The 20,671-nt window shown below is 69.9% G+C and overlaps 5 protein-coding genes across 5 annotated transcripts; 2 read left to right on the top strand and 3 right to left on the bottom strand.

The window, feature by feature from the left end:
• Positions 1-921: 921 nt before the first annotated feature.
• Positions 922-1,608, bottom strand: H696_04900 (histone H4). Its single transcript, XM_009498764.1, has one exon. The coding sequence runs from the start codon at positions 1,520-1,522 to the stop codon at positions 1,217-1,219; it is 306 nt and encodes a 101-aa protein (XP_009497039.1). The 5' UTR covers positions 1,523-1,608; the 3' UTR covers positions 922-1,216.
• A 1,426-nt stretch (positions 1,609-3,034) lies between these two features.
• Positions 3,035-3,862, top strand: H696_04899 (histone). The gene has a single exon (XM_009498763.1). It carries the CDS (start codon positions 3,122-3,124, stop codon positions 3,533-3,535), a length of 414 nt encoding a protein of 137 aa, XP_009497038.1. The 5' UTR covers positions 3,035-3,121; the 3' UTR covers positions 3,536-3,862.
• A 1,334-nt stretch (positions 3,863-5,196) lies between these two features.
• Positions 5,197-6,868, bottom strand: H696_04898 (hypothetical protein). The gene is made up of 3 exons (XM_009498762.1): positions 6,816-6,868; positions 6,253-6,341; positions 5,197-6,161 (listed from the first exon to the last, which is right to left on the bottom strand). Exons 2-3 carry the CDS (start codon positions 6,305-6,307, stop codon positions 5,539-5,541), a joined length of 678 nt encoding a protein of 225 aa, XP_009497037.1. The 5' UTR covers positions 6,308-6,341; positions 6,816-6,868; the 3' UTR covers positions 5,197-5,538.
• A 1,776-nt stretch (positions 6,869-8,644) lies between these two features.
• H696_04897 (hypothetical protein) lies at positions 8,645-17,050 on the top strand (the record flags this gene model as incomplete). The annotated part of the gene is made up of 1 exon (XM_009498761.1): positions 8,645-17,050. The coding sequence occupies one exon, from the start codon at positions 8,645-8,647 to the stop codon at positions 17,048-17,050; it is 8,406 nt and encodes a 2,801-aa protein (XP_009497036.1).
• A 100-nt stretch (positions 17,051-17,150) lies between these two features.
• Positions 17,151-19,795, bottom strand: H696_04896 (hypothetical protein). Its single transcript, XM_009498760.1, has 7 exons — positions 19,375-19,795; positions 19,144-19,271; positions 18,886-18,981; positions 18,451-18,803; positions 18,098-18,278; positions 17,843-17,976; positions 17,151-17,697 (listed from the first exon to the last, which is right to left on the bottom strand). Exons 1-7 carry the CDS (start codon positions 19,619-19,621, stop codon positions 17,454-17,456), a joined length of 1,383 nt encoding a protein of 460 aa, XP_009497035.1. The 5' UTR covers positions 19,622-19,795; the 3' UTR covers positions 17,151-17,453.
• Between the last annotated feature and the right edge of the window lie 876 nt (positions 19,796-20,671).

The following is a 20,671-nucleotide window of genomic DNA, read 5'->3' as shown; positions in this document are numbered from 1 at the left end:
CGCGGGAGCCGCTCCCAGGAACCGGGCTCCAGTGCTGAGCTGGATCTGTGTCACCGGCCGAATCACGCCGCCGCCGCCGCCGCCGCTGCCGGGGTGGGGGAGGGACGCGGGGGGCGCGCCAGAAGGCAGGGCACAAATATACGGCCCGAGCACGTCATATCCCCCCCCCCTCCACCCACCCGCCCGTTGACCGTGGCAGGGGCGGCCTGGCGAAAACGGCGCATCCTGGTGCCGCACCAAGTCCCGCGCGCTGTCACGGCGGGGAGGCACGGACTTTGTGGTGCCCTCTCCCTCCCGGGCGGGGCGCAGATGCTGGGGTCGTCGGGGGGGGGGGGGGGGCCATCCTCCCCGGCGGGATGGTGCGCCCTACGCGGGCCGTATGTGCCGGGGGGGATGCCTCTCTCCCTCGGCCAGCCTGTCCCCTGGCGGCAGGCACACACACACACATTAGATGAACATCGTCCAACATGGCGGGGCGACAGACCACTCGCTCGCCTCTCGCCAGGGGACACCGGGGAGGGGAGGGGAGCGCCGGGACCCCCCCGAGGGTCGCATGCGCCCGGGAACCTGGGGGCACACACGCGCCCCGCGCGATGAGGCCACCTTTCCGGGGCGGGCGAGGGGCCGCGCAAAATTGGCCGGCGGGCATGCTCGCGGCCGAGGAGGCCGATCTCATGCGCTTGCGGATTCGTCCTCCCCCCCCCCCCGCCCGTTGACGGGATTCCGACCCCAAGAATGCCGGCCAGCCGGAAATGGACACCCGGGGCCCAGCCGACACCCAGGCGGGCACACGAGCATGGAGGGACACGCGCCAATGGCCAGCACACCGGTTGACAAGAGGCGAGAATGGGATGACGCGCGGCAGTCGCCCCTCTCTCCGCCGCTCCCCCGAGCGGGAAGACAGCTGGCGAAAGGGCGAAAGGGAGAAGCTTCAATTATTAATTTGTGTGGTGTTAGAAAACACCGGGGGGGGGTTGTGTTGGGTGAGAAGGAAAGCAGAGAGTCTCAGAGGACACTGCTTGGCCGACTCAGGCCGTCGCTGCTACTAGAGGAGCGAGGCGGGGGAGGCGTGCTCGGGCGCGCGCACGCGGCGCGTGCAGCACACACGAAGGGAAGATACTGAGGCTTTTGGATATTTTTTTTTCTACTGCCCATCGCGCGCCAAGGAGGAGGACCATGGCGGAGGGAGGGCGCGTGCTCACGGCGAAGCAGACGCTTAGTAACCGTAGAGGGTGTGGCCCTGGCGCTTGAGAGCGTAGACCACATCGGTGGCGGTGACGGTCTTGCGCTTGGCGTGCTCGGTGTAGGTGACGGAGTCGCGGACGACGTTCTCGAGGAAGATCTTGAGGACGGAGCGGGTCTCCTCGTAGATGAGGGCGGAGATACGCTTGACACCACCACGACGAGCCAGACGGCGGATGGCGGGCTTGGTGATGGAGCGGATGTTATCGCGGAGGACCTTGCGGTGACGCTTGGCGCCGACCTTACCGAGGCCCTTGCCACCCTTACCACGGCCAGACATGATTACAGTTGTTGGGGGGAGAGAGGAGGAGGTTGAAGGAAGAAGAGAGAGGGGAAATCACACAAGGCAAGCCTGAGTGTGAGATACTAGAGGGGATGACCAACCCTTGAACAGTGAGCCCAAGTGGCCCATGCTTAAATATACCGAGCCTGCGAGCGACAGGTTCCAAAGATCCGCCCGCCGAGGAGCCGGAGCCCCCGCGCGGCCGCCCGGCGCCCCCGGGGGAATCCGCCCCGCCTCCCGGAGATGGGCCGCCGCGCGTGCTGGTCCCGCGCGTGCTGGTCCCGCGCGTGCTGGCCCCCCCCCCACCACACCCCGGGCACGCGCGCCCAGCGGCCACCCGCCCCGCGCCCCTCTCCCGGGGGGGGGGGAGGGGGAACAACCCCCACCCCCGAGGGACAGGGCAAAGGCCAGGAGCCGCGCGTGGGGGCGACGGCGGCAGGGAGAACGCCCGCATACACGCCCGGGGGCATGCCGAGCGGAGAGTGTGTGGGTGGGTTCCAAATGTGCCCTCAGGTAATAACACTAGGCTGCGCGCCCGCCCGCCGGGGCGGACGTCGGGACCATTTCCCGGGGAATGTCTGTAGGCCGCCCCTGGGGCCCGCGCCTCTCCCCGGCCCCCCGACCCCCCGGTGCGAATCCGGCGGGGCCCGAACAAAGGGGATATCAACGAAAAAACACCAGAAGTGCTGGATATATATTCCCTCTCAGCATATCCAATCTCCTCGATCGTGCTGACCGTGTCCCAATCTTCCCTCCCCGGGAGCCGAGGGGTGTCAGGAGCCGAGCCCCGCCCCCCGCCCCCCCCCGGAGAGGGTCCGAAGTGGACGGTCACGCGCTCGTGCACGCACATGCTCCAGTGGTTATTCACTGGGAGTGGCATTTGGAACCCAGCGACGGGCGTGCCGCCCCCCTCTCCCCGCGCGCGCTCGGGCGCCGGGTGCCGGGGGAGGGGCCGGTGTTTTGGCGCGCGCCCGTCTACGGGCCCGGCCCGACCGGGGGGGGGGGGAGGCCGCCGCGCGCCCGCTATCGCGATACCCTCCCCGCCCGGTGATTTTGGCCGCGCCAACGCCCGGCGCCGGTCAATCACGGCAAGCGGCCGGGCACACGCTCCGGGGTCCGGGTCTGGCAGCGGCGCGCTGGCCCCGGCCGTCGTACCTGTCTCGCCGCTCGCCCCCCCCCCCCGGGAGACGGGGGCTAGCGGCGTCGAGTACTGCCCCGTGCCCGGGGGTGGGGCGTGTCCCCCCACAGAGCCCGTCCAGGGCGAAGGGCCCCGGCGACCCCCGGCGTCGCTGGAGGGCGGGCGGGGCTCGTGTGTTGCCCTCCCTTCGGGTGCGCGTCGCCGCGCCCGCGGCCTCGGGCGCCTGTGTGGGGGGGGGGGGCGGGAGGGGGGTGCGCGGACCCCGGGTCGAGCGCCGCGGGGATTTTGGAACCCGCTTGCGCGACGGTCCCCGGCCCGTGGGCCGGTCGGGAGTATATAAGCGCCCGTCATCGGTAACCCTCTTCCCCAATGGATCAGCACCCCCAACTGTTGTGTATTCCTTCCTGTGTGTACCCACCAGCCCCCTCCTCCCGTCGCCCCCTCCCCTCTCTCCGAAGATGGCCCGCACCAAGCAGACTGCCCGCAAGACCACCGGTGGTAAGGCCCCGCGCAAGCACCTTGCCACCAAGGCCGCCCGCAAGTCCGTCCCCCCCACCTCCGGTGTCAAGAAGCCCCACCGCTACCGCCCCGGTACCGTCGCTCTGCGTGAGATTCGCCGCTACCAGAAGTCCACCGAGCTGCTCATCCGCAAGCTCCCCTTCCAGCGCCTGGTCCGTGAGATCGCCCAGGACATCAAGACCGACCTGCGCTTCCAGTCCTCCGCCATCGGTGCCCTCCAGGAGGCCACCGAGGCCTACCTGGTCTCCCTCTTCGAGGACACCAACCTCTGCGCCATCCACGCCAAGCGTGTGACCATCATGCCCAAGGATATCCAGCTGGCCCGCCGCATCCGTGGTGAGCGCATCAACTAAATGCCTCACACACGCCCAATGTGCTCGGGTGTCCCGCTCTCCGCCTGAGCGGGGGGCCATATGTGTATGCCCGCGAGCGCACGCACATATTCCCCCCTCTCTCGTCCGAGAGGGCCGCTTCCTCTCCTCCCTCCCCCACCCAAAGAGCAAGGCAGAGTGACACCCCCCCTGCGTGCCATGTAGCCGCCTGCTAGCACACCCCCCCGCGTCGGGGGTCGTGCTTCCGGAAATAGCACATGCACCACCGCGTCTCTCTTCTCTCTTTTCCCCCAACCCCCCCCGGTGTTTTTTTAACACCACACAGTTTAATAATTGAAAGTCTCTCCCTTTCTCTCTCCCCCTGTCCTGCCCTCCGCTCCACCATGTTCGCGCGCGCGCGCGCGCCCCCCCTGAAGCGAGCGTGCGTAATCTCCCCTGGGCCGTCTCCTTTCTTCTCTCCGAGAGCGGCGCGCGGGTCGAGGGGGAGGGGGGAGGCCTGCGCACGCAGGCGGCAGGTGGGGGGGCCATCCATCCACTTCTTTCTTCCCGCGTCGCTCCTTCTCTCTTTCCCCCTGCCTGTGGGTGTGTGATTCCATGCTCGTGCGGGGATTATCTCGCCCCCGGGCGCGGTGGCGCAACGTGTGTAAGTGGGGGAGGGGGATGCCCCTTTGTCTGTGTGGCTCTCTTTGCCGTTTTCCCGGGGAGGGGGTTATGCCCCACCCGAGTGTCCCTCCCCCCCCTCCCCAGCTTTTGGCGCCCAGGGCAGAGGTCGTGTGCCGGGTGTGTGCTTCCCTTTCCCGCTGTGTCCTCCCCCTGTCAATCCAGGCCCGGCGCGTGTGTGTGTGTGGGGGGGGGGGGGGGAAGTCCTCCTCTCCGGCAGCCGGCCGCGCACAGGGGAGGGGGGCCCCAGTGGCGCACGCACTCGCCGCTGGCGGCCGGTCGTGTGCGCCCCCCTCGGCCGCAGGACGGCCCACGACCTCCTTTCTCATTGCGGAAACGAGGTTGCTGTTGCCGGGGCTCGCGCGCGCCCCATCATGCGGCCCTGACGCCTGTTCGCGGGGTGGGGGGTATCCTGGCGCTCCTTTTGTTACTCAGCCAAAGAGGAAAGAGGTATATCGCCGTACGCGCTTCCGTGTGCGTGGCGCTTCCGTCCCCCCCCCCCGGTCGGCTGTCCTCCGGAGCCAGCCCTTTTCTGCCGCGGGGTGCACCTGCCCTGCGGGCGCCCCTCCGCCGGTGGTTCCCCCCCCCCCCACGGGGCGACCCCCTCCCTGCCCGTACGTTCGTGGCGTTGTGTGTGTGTGTGTGCTCCCCCGGCCCCCGGGCACCCCCGTTTCTGAAGACGTGGGGGCCGCCTGGGCCCAGGGCGCCGACTCTCCCCTCACGGTCCCACCCCACCCCCTCGCGGCCGCCAGCGCAGGAATTCGGCCAGGGGGCGTGGCCCCGCAGCACCAGGCCGCCCCCAGGGCGCGTGTCATCGGTCTTCCCCAGTTTCCCAGGCAGCGAGGGAGGGCCCAACATCGGGTTGAGCGGGGCCCATCACTTCTCCCCCCCCCCCCCGGGCGACATCGACGGCCTGCCTCCCTCCCTCTCTCTGTCTCTCGATCCCCGCCCCGCCCGCCCCCATGCATGGGGCGGGGGCATACACGCACACGCACATAAGCACACAAAGGGAGGACGACAAGGGGAAGGGAGATACGCATTCGCGCATGCGGGGCACATACACAAGGTATTGCGGGTTTATGTCATGGGCAAAGGGGGGGATTTTTGGAGGGAGGCGCGCGGTGCACGTGCGCACTCGCACACATGGAAGGGGGGAAGGGGACGCGACGCGCGACGGCCCCCTCTCTTCTCCGCACGCCATCGACAGACATGCACACCCTGGCGGGCGGGCGGGCGGGCGCGGGCGGGCGCACACGCACCGACGCCAGGGCACAGACAGGAGGGGGGCGGGGAGGGGCCCACAGAGGGAGGGAGATAGGGTGGTAGCCACACACACGCGCGCGCTGCTTGGTGTGCACTTGTGCTTACTTGAGGAAGCGGCTGATGTCGTTGAGCCAGCCAATGTAGTCCTTGTTCTCCTTGTAGTCAATGTACTGGGGAATGAAGTCCGACATGGCGGCGTCGATCTTGCGCTCGCCGAGGAACTCGAACCAGGTGCGCTGGAGATCCTCCGGCAGGGTGTTGAAGTTGGGGCCGGAGTAGATGAGCGAGCGCTTGTACTCGTCGTTCAGCTCGCGGCTCAGCATGACGTCGATGTCCTTGCCGAAGTAGATGCCATCGATGTAGATGTCACCGTCGTCGGCGATCAGCTCGAAGGCCAGAACACCGGGGTTCTCACCGCCGCGGCGGATGATGTTGGCCACGAACGGGGCGTGGGGGACGTTCTGGTTGTTGAACTGCTCGCCGCCCTCCTCGTCGTCCATGCCCTCGGACGGATCGTCCTGCTTGGCGACCTGGAAGAAGATCTGCACCTCCTCGTCGTTGAACTTGGAGGTCATCATGACGTTGGTCGAGCCGGGCTTGGTGACGATGGAGAAGCCCTCGGGCACGGCAGGGGGCTCCTCGACGTGCTTGGTCTCGTAGTCGTGCTCGGCACGCAGGAGATCGGCCAGGCGGCCGCTCACCTGGGTGGAGTAGGCGCGGGCAGCTGGGCGTGTGCATGCGTGTCAGGGGTCAGGTGCCTGAGGGGGGGGGGGGGAATGGAGCGGGGCGGGGTGGGACACGGAGGGGCTGCATACCGGCGAAGCGGGCGATGGCCGGGGTGGCGGAGGTGGCAAGGCGGAAGAGAGACATGACTGTCTGTGACTGCAATGGGTGCTTTCGTCGGCTGTGTGCGCGTGTGGGAAGGGGGGGGGGGTAGAGAGAGGGTATCGTGTGAGTGGGCTGCGGTGGGGCGGCATGATCGCCAGCTGCGACGTAGAGGATGTGGATCTTGGGTGTGCGTGTGTGTGCTTGTCGTTCATCGTCCCCGGCCTGCCCCCGCTCCCCGGTCCCATCGACAGCGTGTTCATGGGAAAGGGAGGGGCCGGCGAGGGAGGCCGGCAGGAGAGGACGAAGGGGGGCAGGGCACATCCATGCCACAGGGCGCTGACCGCGCCGAGGCATATGCACATGGCCCGCCCCCCGCCCCAGCACGGGGCCCCATCAGCACAGTCAACACCGACAGGGGAGGGGAGGGAGATTCGGCCAGCATGGCGCCCCTGTCCAGGGGCCGCACGCGTGCGCAAGCCAGCATCCGGCGCACAAGCAGACAGGCGGGGAGGGAAAAGGAGCGAGGGAGGGGGGGGGGCAAAAGACATACAGAGGAGCAAAGGACACCAGATGTAGTTGTTCTCGCCTGAGGCAGGCCCCACGCGACCTCGGGTCCATATGAATGCGGCGCCGCCTTCCTTGCCCCCCCCCCCGCCCCATACTTCGCCCCCCACGTCGAATGATGAGTGGGTGTCACACTTGCAACTTGGCCCGCGTTCCAGGTGCCTGGCCCCCCCCCCCCCCGGCCTGTGGAGTCATGCCGCACGGGCCTCCCGCCTGCCGCCCTGCCACCCTCCAAGAAACACAGCCCGTGGAGGGGGAAGTCCCTCACAGCCCGTCCCCACTTTTCGCACGGGGCCACCAGCACCAGCATCTCCTTTGTCGCGCCAGGCACTGCCAGCTTCTCCAACGAGGCGGCATGTTCCCGAAGAGTCCCTGAGGGGGGGGGGAGAATACACGGGAGAACACACGGGAGAGCGCAAGGGAGCCCGCAAGTGGAGGCGCGAGGGGCGCCCAGGCACGTTTCCACCGCCCTGGTCGATCATTCGAGGCGCCGGCACCAGACAGCCGGCGCACCCTCTGTCGTTCCTTGTGTAGGAAAGGGAGCGATTGCGCGCGCGCGCGCGCGCGTAAAACCCCCAAGAGAAACCATGTCCATCTGCGCCCACATGGCTGGCCCCTCTTCCGCCCCGCCCCGCCCCCCGGGGTGCCGGGGGGCGGGGGATGCTAGTCGGTCGCCGGCCTCGTGCCACGCCAGGCGAGAGGGGGGGGGGGGGGGGGGGACACCCACCAGTGTGGGACAATGCGACACCCCTCGTAGTACCGCCACTTTCCCCCAGCCTCCTCTGTCTCTGTTTCTGTCCCGGGCCGCCGCGCCCTGTGCCGAGGGCCTCCCTTTGCCTCGCCCGCCAGCCGCCGGCCCGGGGCGGCCCCCGATGAAAAACCCTAGTTTGGCTCCCCGAAAAAGCCGGCACATGTAAACGGCACGTCCAGGGAGTTAGGTCCGAGGAGGACAATCACCTGACCGACATACGCACCACACCCACTCAGTTTAGCCTTAACCATCACACCACAACCGCTCGAGGCTTAATCCGCGACCCTCGGCGGGGGTGACATCGGGACGCGGTTGTCCATAGTCCTGCCCCGGGCCGATGTCACCGGCTCCCTCATGGCGGGAGCGGGGCCGAAGGAACGCGTGCGCCCACGCATTTTCATGCATTCGCGCGCATGTGTCCCGATGCCCGCGGCCCCGCCCCGCCCCGCCCCGCCCCGCCCCATCGCGGTTCCTCGAGATCTAGATGGCTGCGGCGGCGCATCCGGGGGTGCCGACGACACACAGGGAGCAATGCCCTTTCGAGCGTCCGGCCCTCCCCCCTCCCAAGCCCACAACTGCGTGGGGAGTCTGTTCGGCCAGAGAAAAAGGCCCTTCCCGCATTCCGGGCATCGGGCGTGCCCCTTTGCCAGGAGAAGAGGCGGAGGAGGAGGCGGAGGAGGAGGAGGAGGAGGGGGGGGGGGGGGGGAATAGGGCAAGGCATGGAGATGGCGCTTCAGGCCCCCTCTCGCCCTCTCACGGTCTGGCTCCCTCGCCGTGCATTCAATTTTGCGGAGGAGCAGGGCCAGACAGAGAAGGGGAGAGGGGGAGCGGGAAACAAGAAGCCCCCCCCTCGAGGAGGGGACTCCAGGAGGGAGCACCCTTCTCCATCCCCCGCTGCCCTCCTGCCACTTGCTTTTTCCGCCTCTGCAATCCACTGGTGGGGGCATCCTCCCTCGGCGTAGCCTCCATCGGAGTCTTCCCTGTAACACACACCCTCCCGGTGTCGCGGGTCGCCCGATCTGCGCCTTCCACCGTCCCCCCCCCCCCCGCCACATTCCCTACCTATGGATGGATCCATGATCCCCGGCATCTCGTCGCCCAGTGATTCCCCCTCCCACAGTAATACCGGCAGCCCGACCACCCGGGCAAGCACGTTCCCCCCTGTGTCCGGCCCTCGAGGCCATGCCGCGACTCGCCTGGACCCGCCCGGACCTCTGCCCCTGAAGCAGGCCTCCGCGCCTGCGTCGCCCGCGGCCACCATGGCCACTGGCGACCCGGGAGGTGACCCGGAGCTTCGGGCCCCCCCGATCCTCCAGCACCAACAGCACCACCACCAGCAGCAGCAACATCAGCAGCAGCAACATCAGCAGCAGCAACAACACCAACAGGAGTCGCCGGCGCCAGCGCCCCACGCGCTGGCAGACCCGGGCCGGAGTTTTGCCCATGCCTTGCCGGCCGATGAGGGGCCTGCCTCGCCCTCCGGCGGCCGGAGCCCCCGGCTCAGCCATGCGGATGCCGTGCACCAGGCGCTGGATGTGGAGCTCCGCCGCCTCTCCCGCGAGGGGTCGCTGGCCGACTTGGTTGAGCTTGCCCACGGCCGGCCGCCGCCTCTGAATGCCGAGGCCCCGGCCTCCATAGCATCCATGGTGCCTCCCCGGCGCCCGCGCCCGCTGGCGGCCCTGCGCGTGGCCACCAACACCGGGCTGGAGCCGCCTGCTGGTGGTCCCCTCAGTCGGACCAGCTCCCTGGGCCATCTCCCGCGCTTGGGATCGCCATTGGCACGCTTCCCGGTGCTGGATGCCCAGGCGGCCCACTCCCCCGGCTCGGTGGAGACCCTGGCCCCGCAGGAGGCCGATGGCAATGACTCCAATGCCACCCTGGCGCCCAGCATCATCGTCGAGGATGTTCCCAGCTCCGACCCCCCGTCGCCGCAGGAGCCGGCGGACATGGGGCCGGTGGCGAGGGAGGCAGCGCGCCGGGCGGCCGACCTTGCCGCCACCGCCGCCGCCACCACCGCTGCCACCACCGCCGCCACCGCCGCCGCCGCCGGTGCCGCCACCACCGCCGCACCAGTTCACATGCCTGCCTCAGCCCCGGCCCCCGGGGCCGCGGACACCGAGGATAGTGTCCCCGCCCCGGCGCCCGGCTCGACCGACACCCTGGTGGCCGAGGCATCCAATGTGGACACCCGCGCCGAGGCCGCGCCCCAACGCCGGCGACTGTCCTTCCAGCGGCCGCTACCCTTGCGCATTGGGACCGAGAGCCCCGCGCGCGATGGCCGGCAGCCGGGGTCTCTCGTGTCCCAGGACGGGCCGATCCTCCTGAGCCGCTCCGAGGGCAGCCTGCCCAAGTCCAGTCGCCAAGAACGTGGGTGGGCCCGGCGTGCGGCCGCCGCCACCCCGCCAGCCGCCACGCCACGCTCCCGGCCCGCCCATGGCCCCCGGGCCCCCCGGGCCCCCCAGCCCGGGGTTGCCCCGGCCAATGATGCCAGCCGACGGGGCAGCACGGCCAGCCAGGGAGGCGCCTCGGCCGGGGTGACGGCCGCCGCTGCCGCCGCCGCTGACGCCGCCGCCGCCGCCGCCGATCCGCCCGTTCAGGGGCCCCTGTCGGCCGAGGCCGCCGCCCGACAGGAGCGCATCAAACAAATCCGCCAGGCCCACGCACGGTGGAGCCAGGAGCGGGCCGAGCGAGGGCTCCGGGCCATGCGCATGGCCCGGGCCGCGGCCGCCGACGCCGCCGAGGCAGCCAGCCGTGCCTCGGCCCTGCAGGCCGGCCTGGCAATGCGCCGCGGGCTGGTTCCCCACAACAGCGAGCTGGAATTGATCCTCACACGGGCTCGAGCCACGCTGGCGCGCTTGCGCCAGACCGGGCTCTTCGGCCCGGATGCCGGGCGAACGCGCGGCCCGGCCGGGCCCCCCAGCGCCGGCCCCTTCGGCGGATCCAGCACCGGGCCCGCGCCGGGGCGATCGCCCCGTCGGACCAATCACACCGGCTATGCCGGGCCCCTGCGTGGTGCCGACCAAAACCGCTTCATCTTTCCCCCGAGGGTGCCGAGTGGGGCGGCTCCGGGCTCCGGGGCGCCGGCCGGGCCCGGGCCCCGGTGGGCATGGGCCACACGCGAGGGGGACCGGTCGCGGCCCGGGCCCGGGCCACATCCCAACCTGCAATCGATGCCCATCTCCCCGGCCAGCCTGCCCCCGGCCAATCCCCTGACCTTTGTCGATGCCTTGGATGCCTTTCTGGCGGCCCTGCTGACGACCCTCGTCGAGAAGAACGGCGACGAGGCCCTGCAGCAGCTGGTCCGCGATGCGCGGGTGTCCAACATCGCGGCGCGCAAGGCCGCCGAGGCCGAGCGCCGGCTGGTGGAGGCCGGCTACGGGGGCATCGGCACCGCCATGTCCGATGCCGACCGCCTGGTCCGGGCCCTCGGGCCCTTCTATGCCCACCGGTCGGCCCGGGCCCTGGGCATTGTCCGGGTGGACTTCTTCGCCCTGACCCGGAGCCTGATCTTTGATCGCGAGCTCCGGACCCTGGTCACGGACTCGGTGCGGCTCATGCATGATGCCCTGTACAGCGGTTCCGCCGACATGGTCCGGAGCCTGGAAGGCCAGCAGTCCGAACGGGCGGCCGCCGCCGCGGCATATGCCGGTCTCGGCGATCGCCTGGCCCAGTTGGTCACTGACCCGGGGCTGTCGCGCGCCGAAAAGGTGGCGGCCGCCATGCGTGGGGAGAATCTCGCCTCCCTGGCTGGGAATGCGGCCCGCGCCGCCGAGGCCGGCGCCGACCGGACCGACAGCCGCCTGGTCATCGACCTGGCCACCACCATCACCGGGGCCAAAGCCGACACCAAGGGCCCGGGCCCCGGCGACACGGCCCCTCCCCCGGCAGGGCCCAAGGGCCCGGGCATCATCTTCAACCCGGTTCTCCCGGCGTCGGGCACAGCCGGCCTGGTGCCCGACGCGCCGGTCCTCCCGGCACACGCGGCCCCCTCGCCCAGCGCCCCGGCCCATGCTCGGCCCCTCACGCCCGTGTCGCCGAAGCCGGGGCATGGCCAGGCGCGTTCCCTGCTGGCGCACATCCCCAAGGCCACCGATGATCCGGAGGTGGCGGCGGCCATGTTGGCCGAAAAGCGCCAGGCCCTGGCGGCGGCCGGCTCCTCGCCCGACGCGGCGTCCGGCGCCCGGGCCACAGCCCGCGGCGACGCCCGCGTCAGCCTGACGGACAGCTTTATCGGCCGCGGCGGCGACGGCCCGGTGACCCTCAGCCCGCGAGACTTGATGCTGGGCCAGCCGGCCATCAGCCCGGCCGCGGCCGAGGCCTGGGACCAGGTCGAGCGCTCGCCCGGGCGCTTGGTCGTAGCGGAGGCCGGGTCGGTGACACCGCCGCGGCCGAATGCCGAGGCCCAGCCCCCCAAGCCGGGCTTCGACAATGATCGGCTGTGCAATGTGGACCCGCGGTTCCTGTCGCCCGATGCGCGGGTCACGCCGCGCGAGCAGCGCGACATGATCCGCCGCCTGGTCAATCTCATCGAGCGCGCCAAGGCCAATCCTCGCCGGGCCGAAAGCGTGGCCATGCTGGCATCGCTCATGGTCGAGTCGCACTATGACACGCGCCGGGCCATGCGCGACCGCCGGGACCAGGAGCAGGCCCGTCGCCAGGGGCCGGTCGGGGCCGCAGCGGCCGCCGCGGCCGCCGCGGCCGCAGCCGCCCGGTCCTCCTCCACCGCCGCGCGGCCCGCCGCCACCCATGGGGCGTCCGCCGCCGGCTCCGCCAATGCCCCCTTGACCACCGACTCCGCCCCCAGCGTCGATGGCGGTGCCCAGCCGGCGACCTCACGAAGCACCACCCCAAGTGGCTTCTTCGGGAAGATCCTTCGCAAGCTCAAGCTACAGGGCGGCTCCTCATCGTCGCCGCCGCCGGCGTCGCCGTCGCACGCGCCCCCGGGCCCCGGTGCGGGGCCCTCCCGGCTCGCAGGGCGCCGGGCATCGGTGCCAAATCTTTCCACCCCCCCGGCAAGGGGGCCCGACGTGCCGTCGATGCCGGCCCGGCGAGGGGACACCACGGTCCCGGCCAGTGTGACCCCGACGCCGGAGCCCGGCGACCAGGGGGCCCGGCATGCTGGCGCCTGGCCCTGGCGCCGCCGGGGGAGCGCCCCGGCGGCCGCCATCAGCGAGGCACTTGCCATGGCCGGCATGCCGCCCACGTCCGGCGGCGCGGCCACCCGCCCGGATGAGGAAGCCGCCCTGGCCTCGACCGAGTTGGAGAACATGGCATCGGTCGACTCGCTGGCCACGCTGGTGGCCTCGCAGGGGCCGACCAGCAACCCGGCCAGCCCGTCGGCCGGCGTGAGCCTGCGCAATGCCGCGGCCACGGCCGCGGCCATCCCACCAAGTGGCCCGCCGCCCCCCCGGCCAAGCGTCAAATTCGCCGACGAAGCAGCCCTCCCCCACAGGGCATCCTCCAGCCAGCCCCCGGGCCCGGGTGGCATCCGGCCGGACGACCCCTTCACCGTGGACGACTTCCCCCGAGTGAGCCCGCGACTGACGCGGCAGGAGCGCCGCCGGGTGCGCGTGCGTGGCCACGAAACCGAAGCCGAAGCCGGGGCCCGGGCCGCGGCCCAGCGCCTGCTCGAGTCGCTGGCCATGAATCGATCCCTCGACCCGCTGGTCAATGGCTGGCGGGCCTTCGGGGCCCGGGTCCAGCGCGATCCCGAGCTCGGGCTCCTCCTCCACGGGACATGGTGCCTGATCATGAGCGCCCTCCAGCGCCCGGGGAACTTCATCGAGGGCTATGGCGTCGGGCGCTTCAACCTCGTGGTGGTGGCTGGCATTGGCTATGAAAAGGGAACCGAGCCGACGGCACCTGGGCCCAGCTCCGGCGGCAGCCCCCCTGGCGGGCGGAAGCCCCGGCGCCGGGGCCGGTCCAGCGCATGCACCTGCTCCATGCCGGTGTCGGGTCTTCCGCCGGGGGCCCGGGTGTCCGGGCCCCGGGCCTCGGCGGATTTGAATGGCTCGCTCCCCCGGCCGGCCGGCATCCAACGCTGCCAGCGGTACGGCTGCGCCTGTCGCACGGTTGGCATCAGCCAAACAGCCGCCGCCTCGGTGGCGGCCACGGCGTCGCCCCAAATCAAGCATGTCCCCGGCGGGCCGAAGGTGTCCGGTCCACGCGAGCCCTTCGGCGCCTTCCACACCCGACTGGCCTTCGAGCGGGCCATTGCCATCCTCTTCGCCGACAGCCGGCGGGTGTTGCTCCGGTATCGGACCATGCTCTTCGGCCTGTCACGCGAGGTGGAGGATTTGCTGTCCTGCCTGGCGGCCGACACCACCCTCCACCGGCTGACCCGGTCATTGAGCGACCTGCTGGACGCCATGTTTGTCTGGTCCGACGAGTGGAGCCAGTTCGGGGTGTCGATTGCGGCGGAGACCGCCCGCGCGGTGGCCCTCGACGCCGGGGCCAGCCCGGAGCTGGCCGAGCGCGCGGCCGTCGAGGCCGCCATCAGGGCCCCGGTGCGCACTCGTCGCGGGCGTCGGCGCATTGGCCTGCGTGCCGGCATTGCCGGCCAATTGCGCGGCCTCCTCCTGCCGATGGTCATCGACCAGCTGGTGCATGTGGCCGTGCCGCCGATCGCCGGCCGGTCCGGCGACTATGAGTATGCCTTCGACGCGGTCGTCGTCCGGGGGGCGGCCATCGCCCCGCGCAAAGTGCGCATCTCCAACCGCAGTGTCTCGCACCTGGACCCGGGCCGCGCCTTTGACCGGCAAGTCGAGGCATCGCGCAAGGACCCCTCGCGCCTGGACGCCGAGATGCGACCCGGCTCGGCCTCGCAGCAGCAGCAGCAGCAGCAGCAGCACCAGCATCTTGGCGGCATGGCCGGTGCCACATCCGTCACCGGTGGGGGGATGCCCCTGGAGGCGGCCATGATCGGGGCAGCCCACGCCTCGAACGCCACCCATGCGACGACCATGTCGCGCCCGGCACAGGCATGGCACTCGGCACGGCCATTCGGCATGAATGAGCGCGGCGTCCGGACCCCGAAGACCGACCACCAGGGGCGCGTGCAGCTGGAGAAGGAGCGCCGAGTGCGCACCCGCACCCGTGCCGAGAACTACCTCCGCAGCAACATGGCCCGGGAGCAGCGCAAGGAGCGCGAACTCCGCCAGGCCACATCCATCGAGCGTCACCGGGCCCGGCGCCAAAAGGAGGCCATCCGCCGGCGGCGCGAGCGCGTGCGCGCCCAGCGCCGGGAGATACAGCGTGTCAACAAGGAGGCCCGGCGCCGGGCCGCGTCCGGTGCCCATGCCGGCGATGTCCCCGCAGGCTTGGGCGTCGGTGTCAGCTGGCTGGATGCCGGGCGCGGAAAGGCCCGCTCGGCTTCGGCCCTGAGGGGCTCGGGCTCGGCCAGCAGCACTGACGATGAGGATGTCCGAGGTGCCGGCAGCCAGAGCAGCGGCCCCAGCAGTCCCGACGCCAGTAGCCTGCTGAGCTCCAGCAGCTCCATCAGCCTCGAGGCGCAGGATGAGCAGGAGTTTAATTTTCGCCTGGAGGCCGCACGCTTCGAGGCCAGCCAGGCGGCGCAGGCCCTGGCGGCGGCGGTGGCTGCCAATAGTTCCGCCGCGGCGGACCCCCTGGACGGTGACGCCGGCGGCGGCGGCGGCGGCGGCGGCAGGCCAGCCGGCGATTGGCCCGGGCCCGGGTCCACGGAGGCAAGTGTACTCCGGCAGCGGGCCAGCGCGGCACACATCCATGCTCTCGGCATGCGCAGCCGCCATGCGGCCGAGTACCTGGACGACCTGCTGGCCGAGCGCCGGCGGCGGGAGGCCCATCGACGGAGCTTCACCTGCGCCACGCATGTCAGCATGCGTGGCGTCACCATCGAGGTGCCGCGCGTGGGGTTCCGCTATTCGCGCCAGACATGGCCTCGCTTCCGGGACTCCGGGCACGTGGATGTCACCGTGCGCGACATGGCCGTCGACCTGTGGGTATCGACCAATCTCCAGCCGGCGCGCCTGGTGGAAAGCATGCTCGGCCTGCGCGGGGGCCGGGGCGCATCGTTGGCCAGTGGCGGGGTTTTCGGCAACCCGGCCGCCGCGCTGGCCAGCCTGGCCGGGGTCCGGAGCCTGCTCAAGACCAAGCGCGTGCGCGTCAGCATCGGGGCCCTCGAGCTGACCAACATTCGCGGCGACCGCCACAGCGCCCTGTATACCATGGTTCGCCGGGCTCTGCCGAAGCTCGGGCGCGAGGTGCTGGAGGCGGCCATTGCCGAGCACATCCGCAAGGCCGTCCGCCGGACCGATGCCCTGGCCACCCGGTGGCTGGAGATCATTGTGGCGGATTTGCTGGGGTCCGCCGGCCCGGAATGGCGAGCCGCCGGGGCCGGCGTGGCGGCCGATGGCGGCCCGGCCGGCGTCGGGCCTGACAAGGTCAATGCCCCGGTGCAGGCAGCCGGGCCCACCCCCCCGGGCAGGCCGTGCCCGGTGCATGATGATGGTCGTGCCTCGCCGGAGGCCGGGTCCACCGCGGCCCCGGGGAAGCCCGGCAACTCGCCCAACTTCAGCCCCCGGAATGCGGCCACCTCGCTGGGCATCCTCCCGGAGGACTCGCCCACCCAGCAAACATTCAGCATTCAAGACAAGCCATACTCCTGCATCGTGCCCAGCTGCGCGGCGTCCGATGGAACGGCCACCCTGCTGTCCACCTCCCGGGTGTTGGCTCGGTTCTGGGCCCGGAAGGTGGGCCAGCAGCAGGCGGCCGACTTGCTGCGACTGCCCAGGCCCCCCGACACGGCGACGGTCGTGGTGCCGGGAGTCGGCCCAAGCCCGGGACCCAGCCCGGGGCCCGTGCCGGTGGCCCAGACGAATGTCCCCCTCCGGACGGACGTCCGGTGGGCCGCCAGCATACGCAATGCACTCGACGCCAGCCTCACGGCCCCGCCCCGGGTGCTGACAGATCCGGAGATCATGGAAGCCGCCCTGATTGCCGGGCAGCGGTCTTCCGAAATGTGCAGCAACACCAACTGGGCCACGCAATTTTACTGGCCGCCCAGCTTCAACGAGGCCACCGGGCGCTTCCTGTGCGACATTTCCCTGGACACGGGTCAATTGATGGGCATCCAGTGGAAGTCCGATTTGCCAGAGGACCAAGATATCACCATCATCCGCTTCGAGGACACCGACGAGGAGGAGCGAGAGCAGCTGCTGCTTCAGAGAGCCGCCATTGCCGGGACAGTCCTCCCCGGGGAAGGGTCCCCGGGCAGCACCGGGAACATGGCCGATGCCGGGAGCATGGGCTCCACCGGCGTCAGTGGCAGCAGTGCCAATGAGGGCCATGCCCGCGGCCAGGCCGTGCCACGCCGGCGCCTGGCGCCGGCGCCCTCCATCAGCCATATCCCCTCCCTCGGGGCCAGGTACACGGACCAGGCCTCCGGCAGTGATGCCGACTTTGAAGACTCCTCCGGCGCGGAGGACGACTAGAAGGGGGCTCGGCATTCTTGTGATGTGCGCTTGCCGGGGCGTTCCGTCCGCCTGCGCGCTTTTTCTTGCGAGCTTCCCCATCCTTTAAGCACAATACACATACACACACATACACATATATATATATGGACACATACGTAGTCTACACTTCTGAAGGAGGACCATGCAGCAGGCAGCGGCCGGCCGTCACGTATCGAGGCCCGGCCAGAGCGGGAAAAGCACGAGCAACAAGAGCGGGGTACTTCCGTGCGCCCAGAAGTACCTTGAGTAAATGCACCAGCAGGGTGATCGGGTGCGCACGCACGCACGCACGCACGCACGCACACAGACAGATGGCTGACCGACACATACAAATACGCACACATACACACACACATGCTCAGACACTCCAACCGCCTGCCCTTCATGCAGTCATGTCGAAGTCTGGGCCGCAGGACATCTTGTAGCAGTAGGTTCGGCCTGGGTTGTCGGCCGGACCGAGGCCCTCCACGTCCAGTAGGAGAAAGCGCGACCCCGAATGCGGGCGGTGCAGACGCAGAGCGAAAGACACCTGGGCATCAGGCACCAGCGGCCCATGGGCCCGATCGGCGGCCGGAGAGTGCAAAGAACCGGCTACCGGGAGGATGGTCTGCATCCAGTGTGTTGTCCTGAGGACCCCCGCGCCCCCGCGCCCCCGCGCCCCCGCGCACGCACACAGTCAGCATTGTCGGGGAGAACCGCCGGGTGTTCCTTCGGAGTCAGTCGCACAGACATCATGCCCAGCAAAGGGACCAGGCGCATGGGGGAACGCACTCTTCAAAGGGCGAAGTGGAGAGGGTGATGGCCGGCCCGGCGGCGGGTAGGTCAAAATGCACGTCGAACCAAAGCCCAACCGCCCGCGGCACGTCCAGATGGATGACCTTTTGCTCCATGCTGCAGGAGATGTCCTGCACAGATGCCGGAAACCCGGGCAGGAGGACGAGGGACAAGAGGCAGGACCCCCTCCGGTTAGAATACGCGGCCCTCTGGCCATGCCACACTTGAGCCAGCCCCATCACATGTACACACCAGCAGATCCGAGCGCGATGCTTTGGCAATGTCCAGCTCCCAGATGACCGAGGGGGTGGTCATCACTCGTGGCGGCTGGATGGTCGCCACGCTGGCCTCAAAGGGGACAGCACGCGCGGCAAAGTCCGCGGCAGCACCAATGGCCAGCAGGCCGGCTGGCTGGAGATCCCCGCCGGAGCGACTGAGGCCGGCAGCCCACGACAAAAGAAAAAGCACATTGACACGGAGCGGCGAACGGCCAGGCCCCAGGGCAGTAGGAGTGTCAAAACCAAATGGGCGAGGCAAGATACCCAAGCAGGCGGAGATCCTCACCGGACGCCAGGGACAGAGCTCCGGTCCGGGCCGGTGCGCACCTCACTGGAGCCACCACTGGTGCCAGATCCACATCATACTGTTGGCCGATCTGCCGCCAGAGATCGCGCGCGTGGTTGTCGGCCTGGCGCCTTAGGGCGAGCCATAGCTCGACACGCTGGCTGCGGATGGCCGGGTTCAAGTTGCTCAGTGCACTGGCACTCTCTTGAAGCAGCTCCAAACAAGTCAGCGGGTCGGCCATCGCCTGGGAGTCACCGAGAGATCGGCCCTGACCCGGGTCGCTCGGGTCGGCGTACAGGCAGGCGTCCGGGTCGTAGACAAGCTCCATGGCCAGGTCGCCATCGCCAAGAAGGGCCGCCGAGATGGTGGCACGCGAGGGCATCAGCACGCCGTCCTGCCAATGGCCGGCCATCGGTGTCAGGTGTCGTTGTCGTCCGGGGCGAGCAGCAGCATGGTGAAGGCGTGCACATGCGCACCTCCTTGAGCCAGTTATCGCGCGCGACCAGGACCGAGTCCAGCATTGACTCATACAGCAGGCCATAGCCCATCCACTCGCTGACGATCACATCGACCTGTGTCAGGTAGTGGCAGATCAAGTGGAGGGGCGGAGGACCGGGTCGGGAGCCAATAGTCGCCGCACCGGCACCCGCACCAGGGGCAACGGCAGAAAAGCACCGCAAGCGGAGGGGAGTCAGATGGAGGGCAGTGGCTCGCGGATCTGCAATCGAGCGCACCTTTTCCGGGAGGATGGCATCCTCAACACGCGAGTGGATGATCGTAATGCGTTCGGCAATTGATGCCGGCTGCGCGGCGATCACCTTGCGCAGCTGGTGGACAATGTCACTTGCCTCCACCAGGTATACTGCCGACCGGCATGCGGGTGAATGGACGTATGTGTACATGAGCATGCGTGTGAGTTGGGCGATGGATGGGAGCATACAGCATCTTGCCGACCGGGTGCGCACCATGGCGGGCGCCGCCCTCGCGCGCGGCGAAGATCCCCAGGACACCAAGCCCGGCGCCCACCTCCAGCACCGCCTTGCCGGCAAAGAGGCCGAGCTCTCCGGCACGGGTAAACGCCCGCCGGTAGGCCTCGGTCCGGCTCACATCTGACAGCATGGACGCGTGGATGGCCAGGTCGGCGTACGAGGAGAAGTAGGCCTGATCGAGGGAGGAGAGGCTCGTCTCGCTCGGGGGCATTGGCATGGTCATCGAAAAGGGGCGTGTGGGCTGACTCGAGCGGGAGCCTGGCAGCAGGCAGCGGGGATCTGGAAAGGGGGCGAGGGGAGGGAGGAAAGGCGGGGGCGCCTGGCTCTGCGCGAGATTGGACAGAGGACGACAAAGGCGTGCGAGCGGGTGGCGGGAGGGAAGCACGGGAGGGGGGGGGGGGGGCTGTGAGGGGGATCAGGATCGCCGCGGCCCCATCGACTGCCCACGCTCCTCATCTATGGCGCCGAGGCGGGGTGCGCGATTTGCCAACGGAAGCGGGCGCCCCCTCCTGCCCCATCTGCTGGGGCCCCCTGTCCCGTCCTCCTGCCTACCTCGAGCTCACACGATCGGGCAACTGCTTCCTTCCGGATTTGGATTCGGGCTGGTCTGCTGCTTGGCGTGATTGCTTTCGCGGGTCCCGGTGGCGTAATCCCCCCGCCGCCCCCCCCCCCCCTGCTCTCGCCCACTCGTCCTCATTATTCTGAAGTGGTGTGGAGGGCCGCTGTATCGTCCGATCCGAGCACGCGTGCATGTGTCTCCCGCGGGACGCGGGGGGCCGGGGACCCTCCCACAGCCCCGGCCGTGATAGTGTATCGATTGCGTAGGCGGCCCCTTCTGGTGTTGGTTCACAGACGCCGGGACCCCGGGCCCCTCCACTGGGGCCCTGTCACTGTGTCCCTGAATGTGTCGGAACGGACTGCCTGCGGGCCGGGAGGGACGCGGGGCTGCGTGGCGGGGGGCGAAACGAGCGCCCAGCCAGCGGCCAGATGCGTGGCCGATGCGGCGGTTCGGTGCGATCAGGCAGCGTTCTCCACCTCCCGGCGACGTTCCCCGGCGATCTTAGCCTCTGTGTCGAAATGCTTTCCCGGTCTGGGGCGCTGACTCCGTCTCCCGAACTCCGGGTGGTGCCATGCGCATTTAACCACCATGCCCCCCTGTGGGCTTCCGGCTCCCACGCTACAGGGGGGAGCCCCTGCGCCTTCGATCGCTCTCCACGAACCAGGCAAGATGAGAGAGGCAACGATGATGTGCATGTGTAGGCGGGGGGGGGGG

This window comes from Fonticula alba (assembly GCF_000388065.1).
Source record: "Fonticula alba strain ATCC 38817 unplaced genomic scaffold supercont2.8, whole genome shotgun sequence".
Classification (NCBI taxonomy): Eukaryota; order Rotosphaerida; family Fonticulaceae; genus Fonticula; species Fonticula alba.
This window is presented reverse-complemented; position numbering and strand designations above follow the sequence as displayed.

Bases quoted from the DNA above. Each gene is read 5' to 3' on its own strand.
- H696_04900 (XM_009498764.1), bottom strand. From the start codon at position 1,522: ATGTCTGGCCGTGGTAAGGGTGGCAAGGGCCTCGGTAAGGTCGGCGCC.
- H696_04899 (XM_009498763.1), top strand. From the start codon at position 3,122: ATGGCCCGCACCAAGCAGACTGCCCGCAAGACCACCGGTGGTAAGGCC.
- H696_04898 (XM_009498762.1), bottom strand. From the start codon at position 6,307: ATGTCTCTCTTCCGCCTTGCCACCTCCGCCACCCCGGCCATCGCCCGC. The intron at 6,162-6,252 runs GTATGCAGCCCC...GCACACGCCCAG, and splicing joins GGCCATCGCCCGCTTCGCCG to CTGCCCGCGCCTACTCCACC.
- H696_04896 (XM_009498760.1), bottom strand. From the start codon at position 19,621: ATGACCATGCCAATGCCCCCGAGCGAGACGAGCCTCTCCTCCCTCGAT. The intron at 18,279-18,450 runs GTGCGCACCGGC...TGCCGGCCTCAG, and splicing joins CCAGTGGTGGCTCCAGTGAG to TCGCTCCGGCGGGGATCTCC. The intron at 17,977-18,097 runs GTGTGTACATGT...GCATCTGTGCAG, and splicing joins CATCGCGCTCGGATCTGCTG to GACATCTCCTGCAGCATGGA.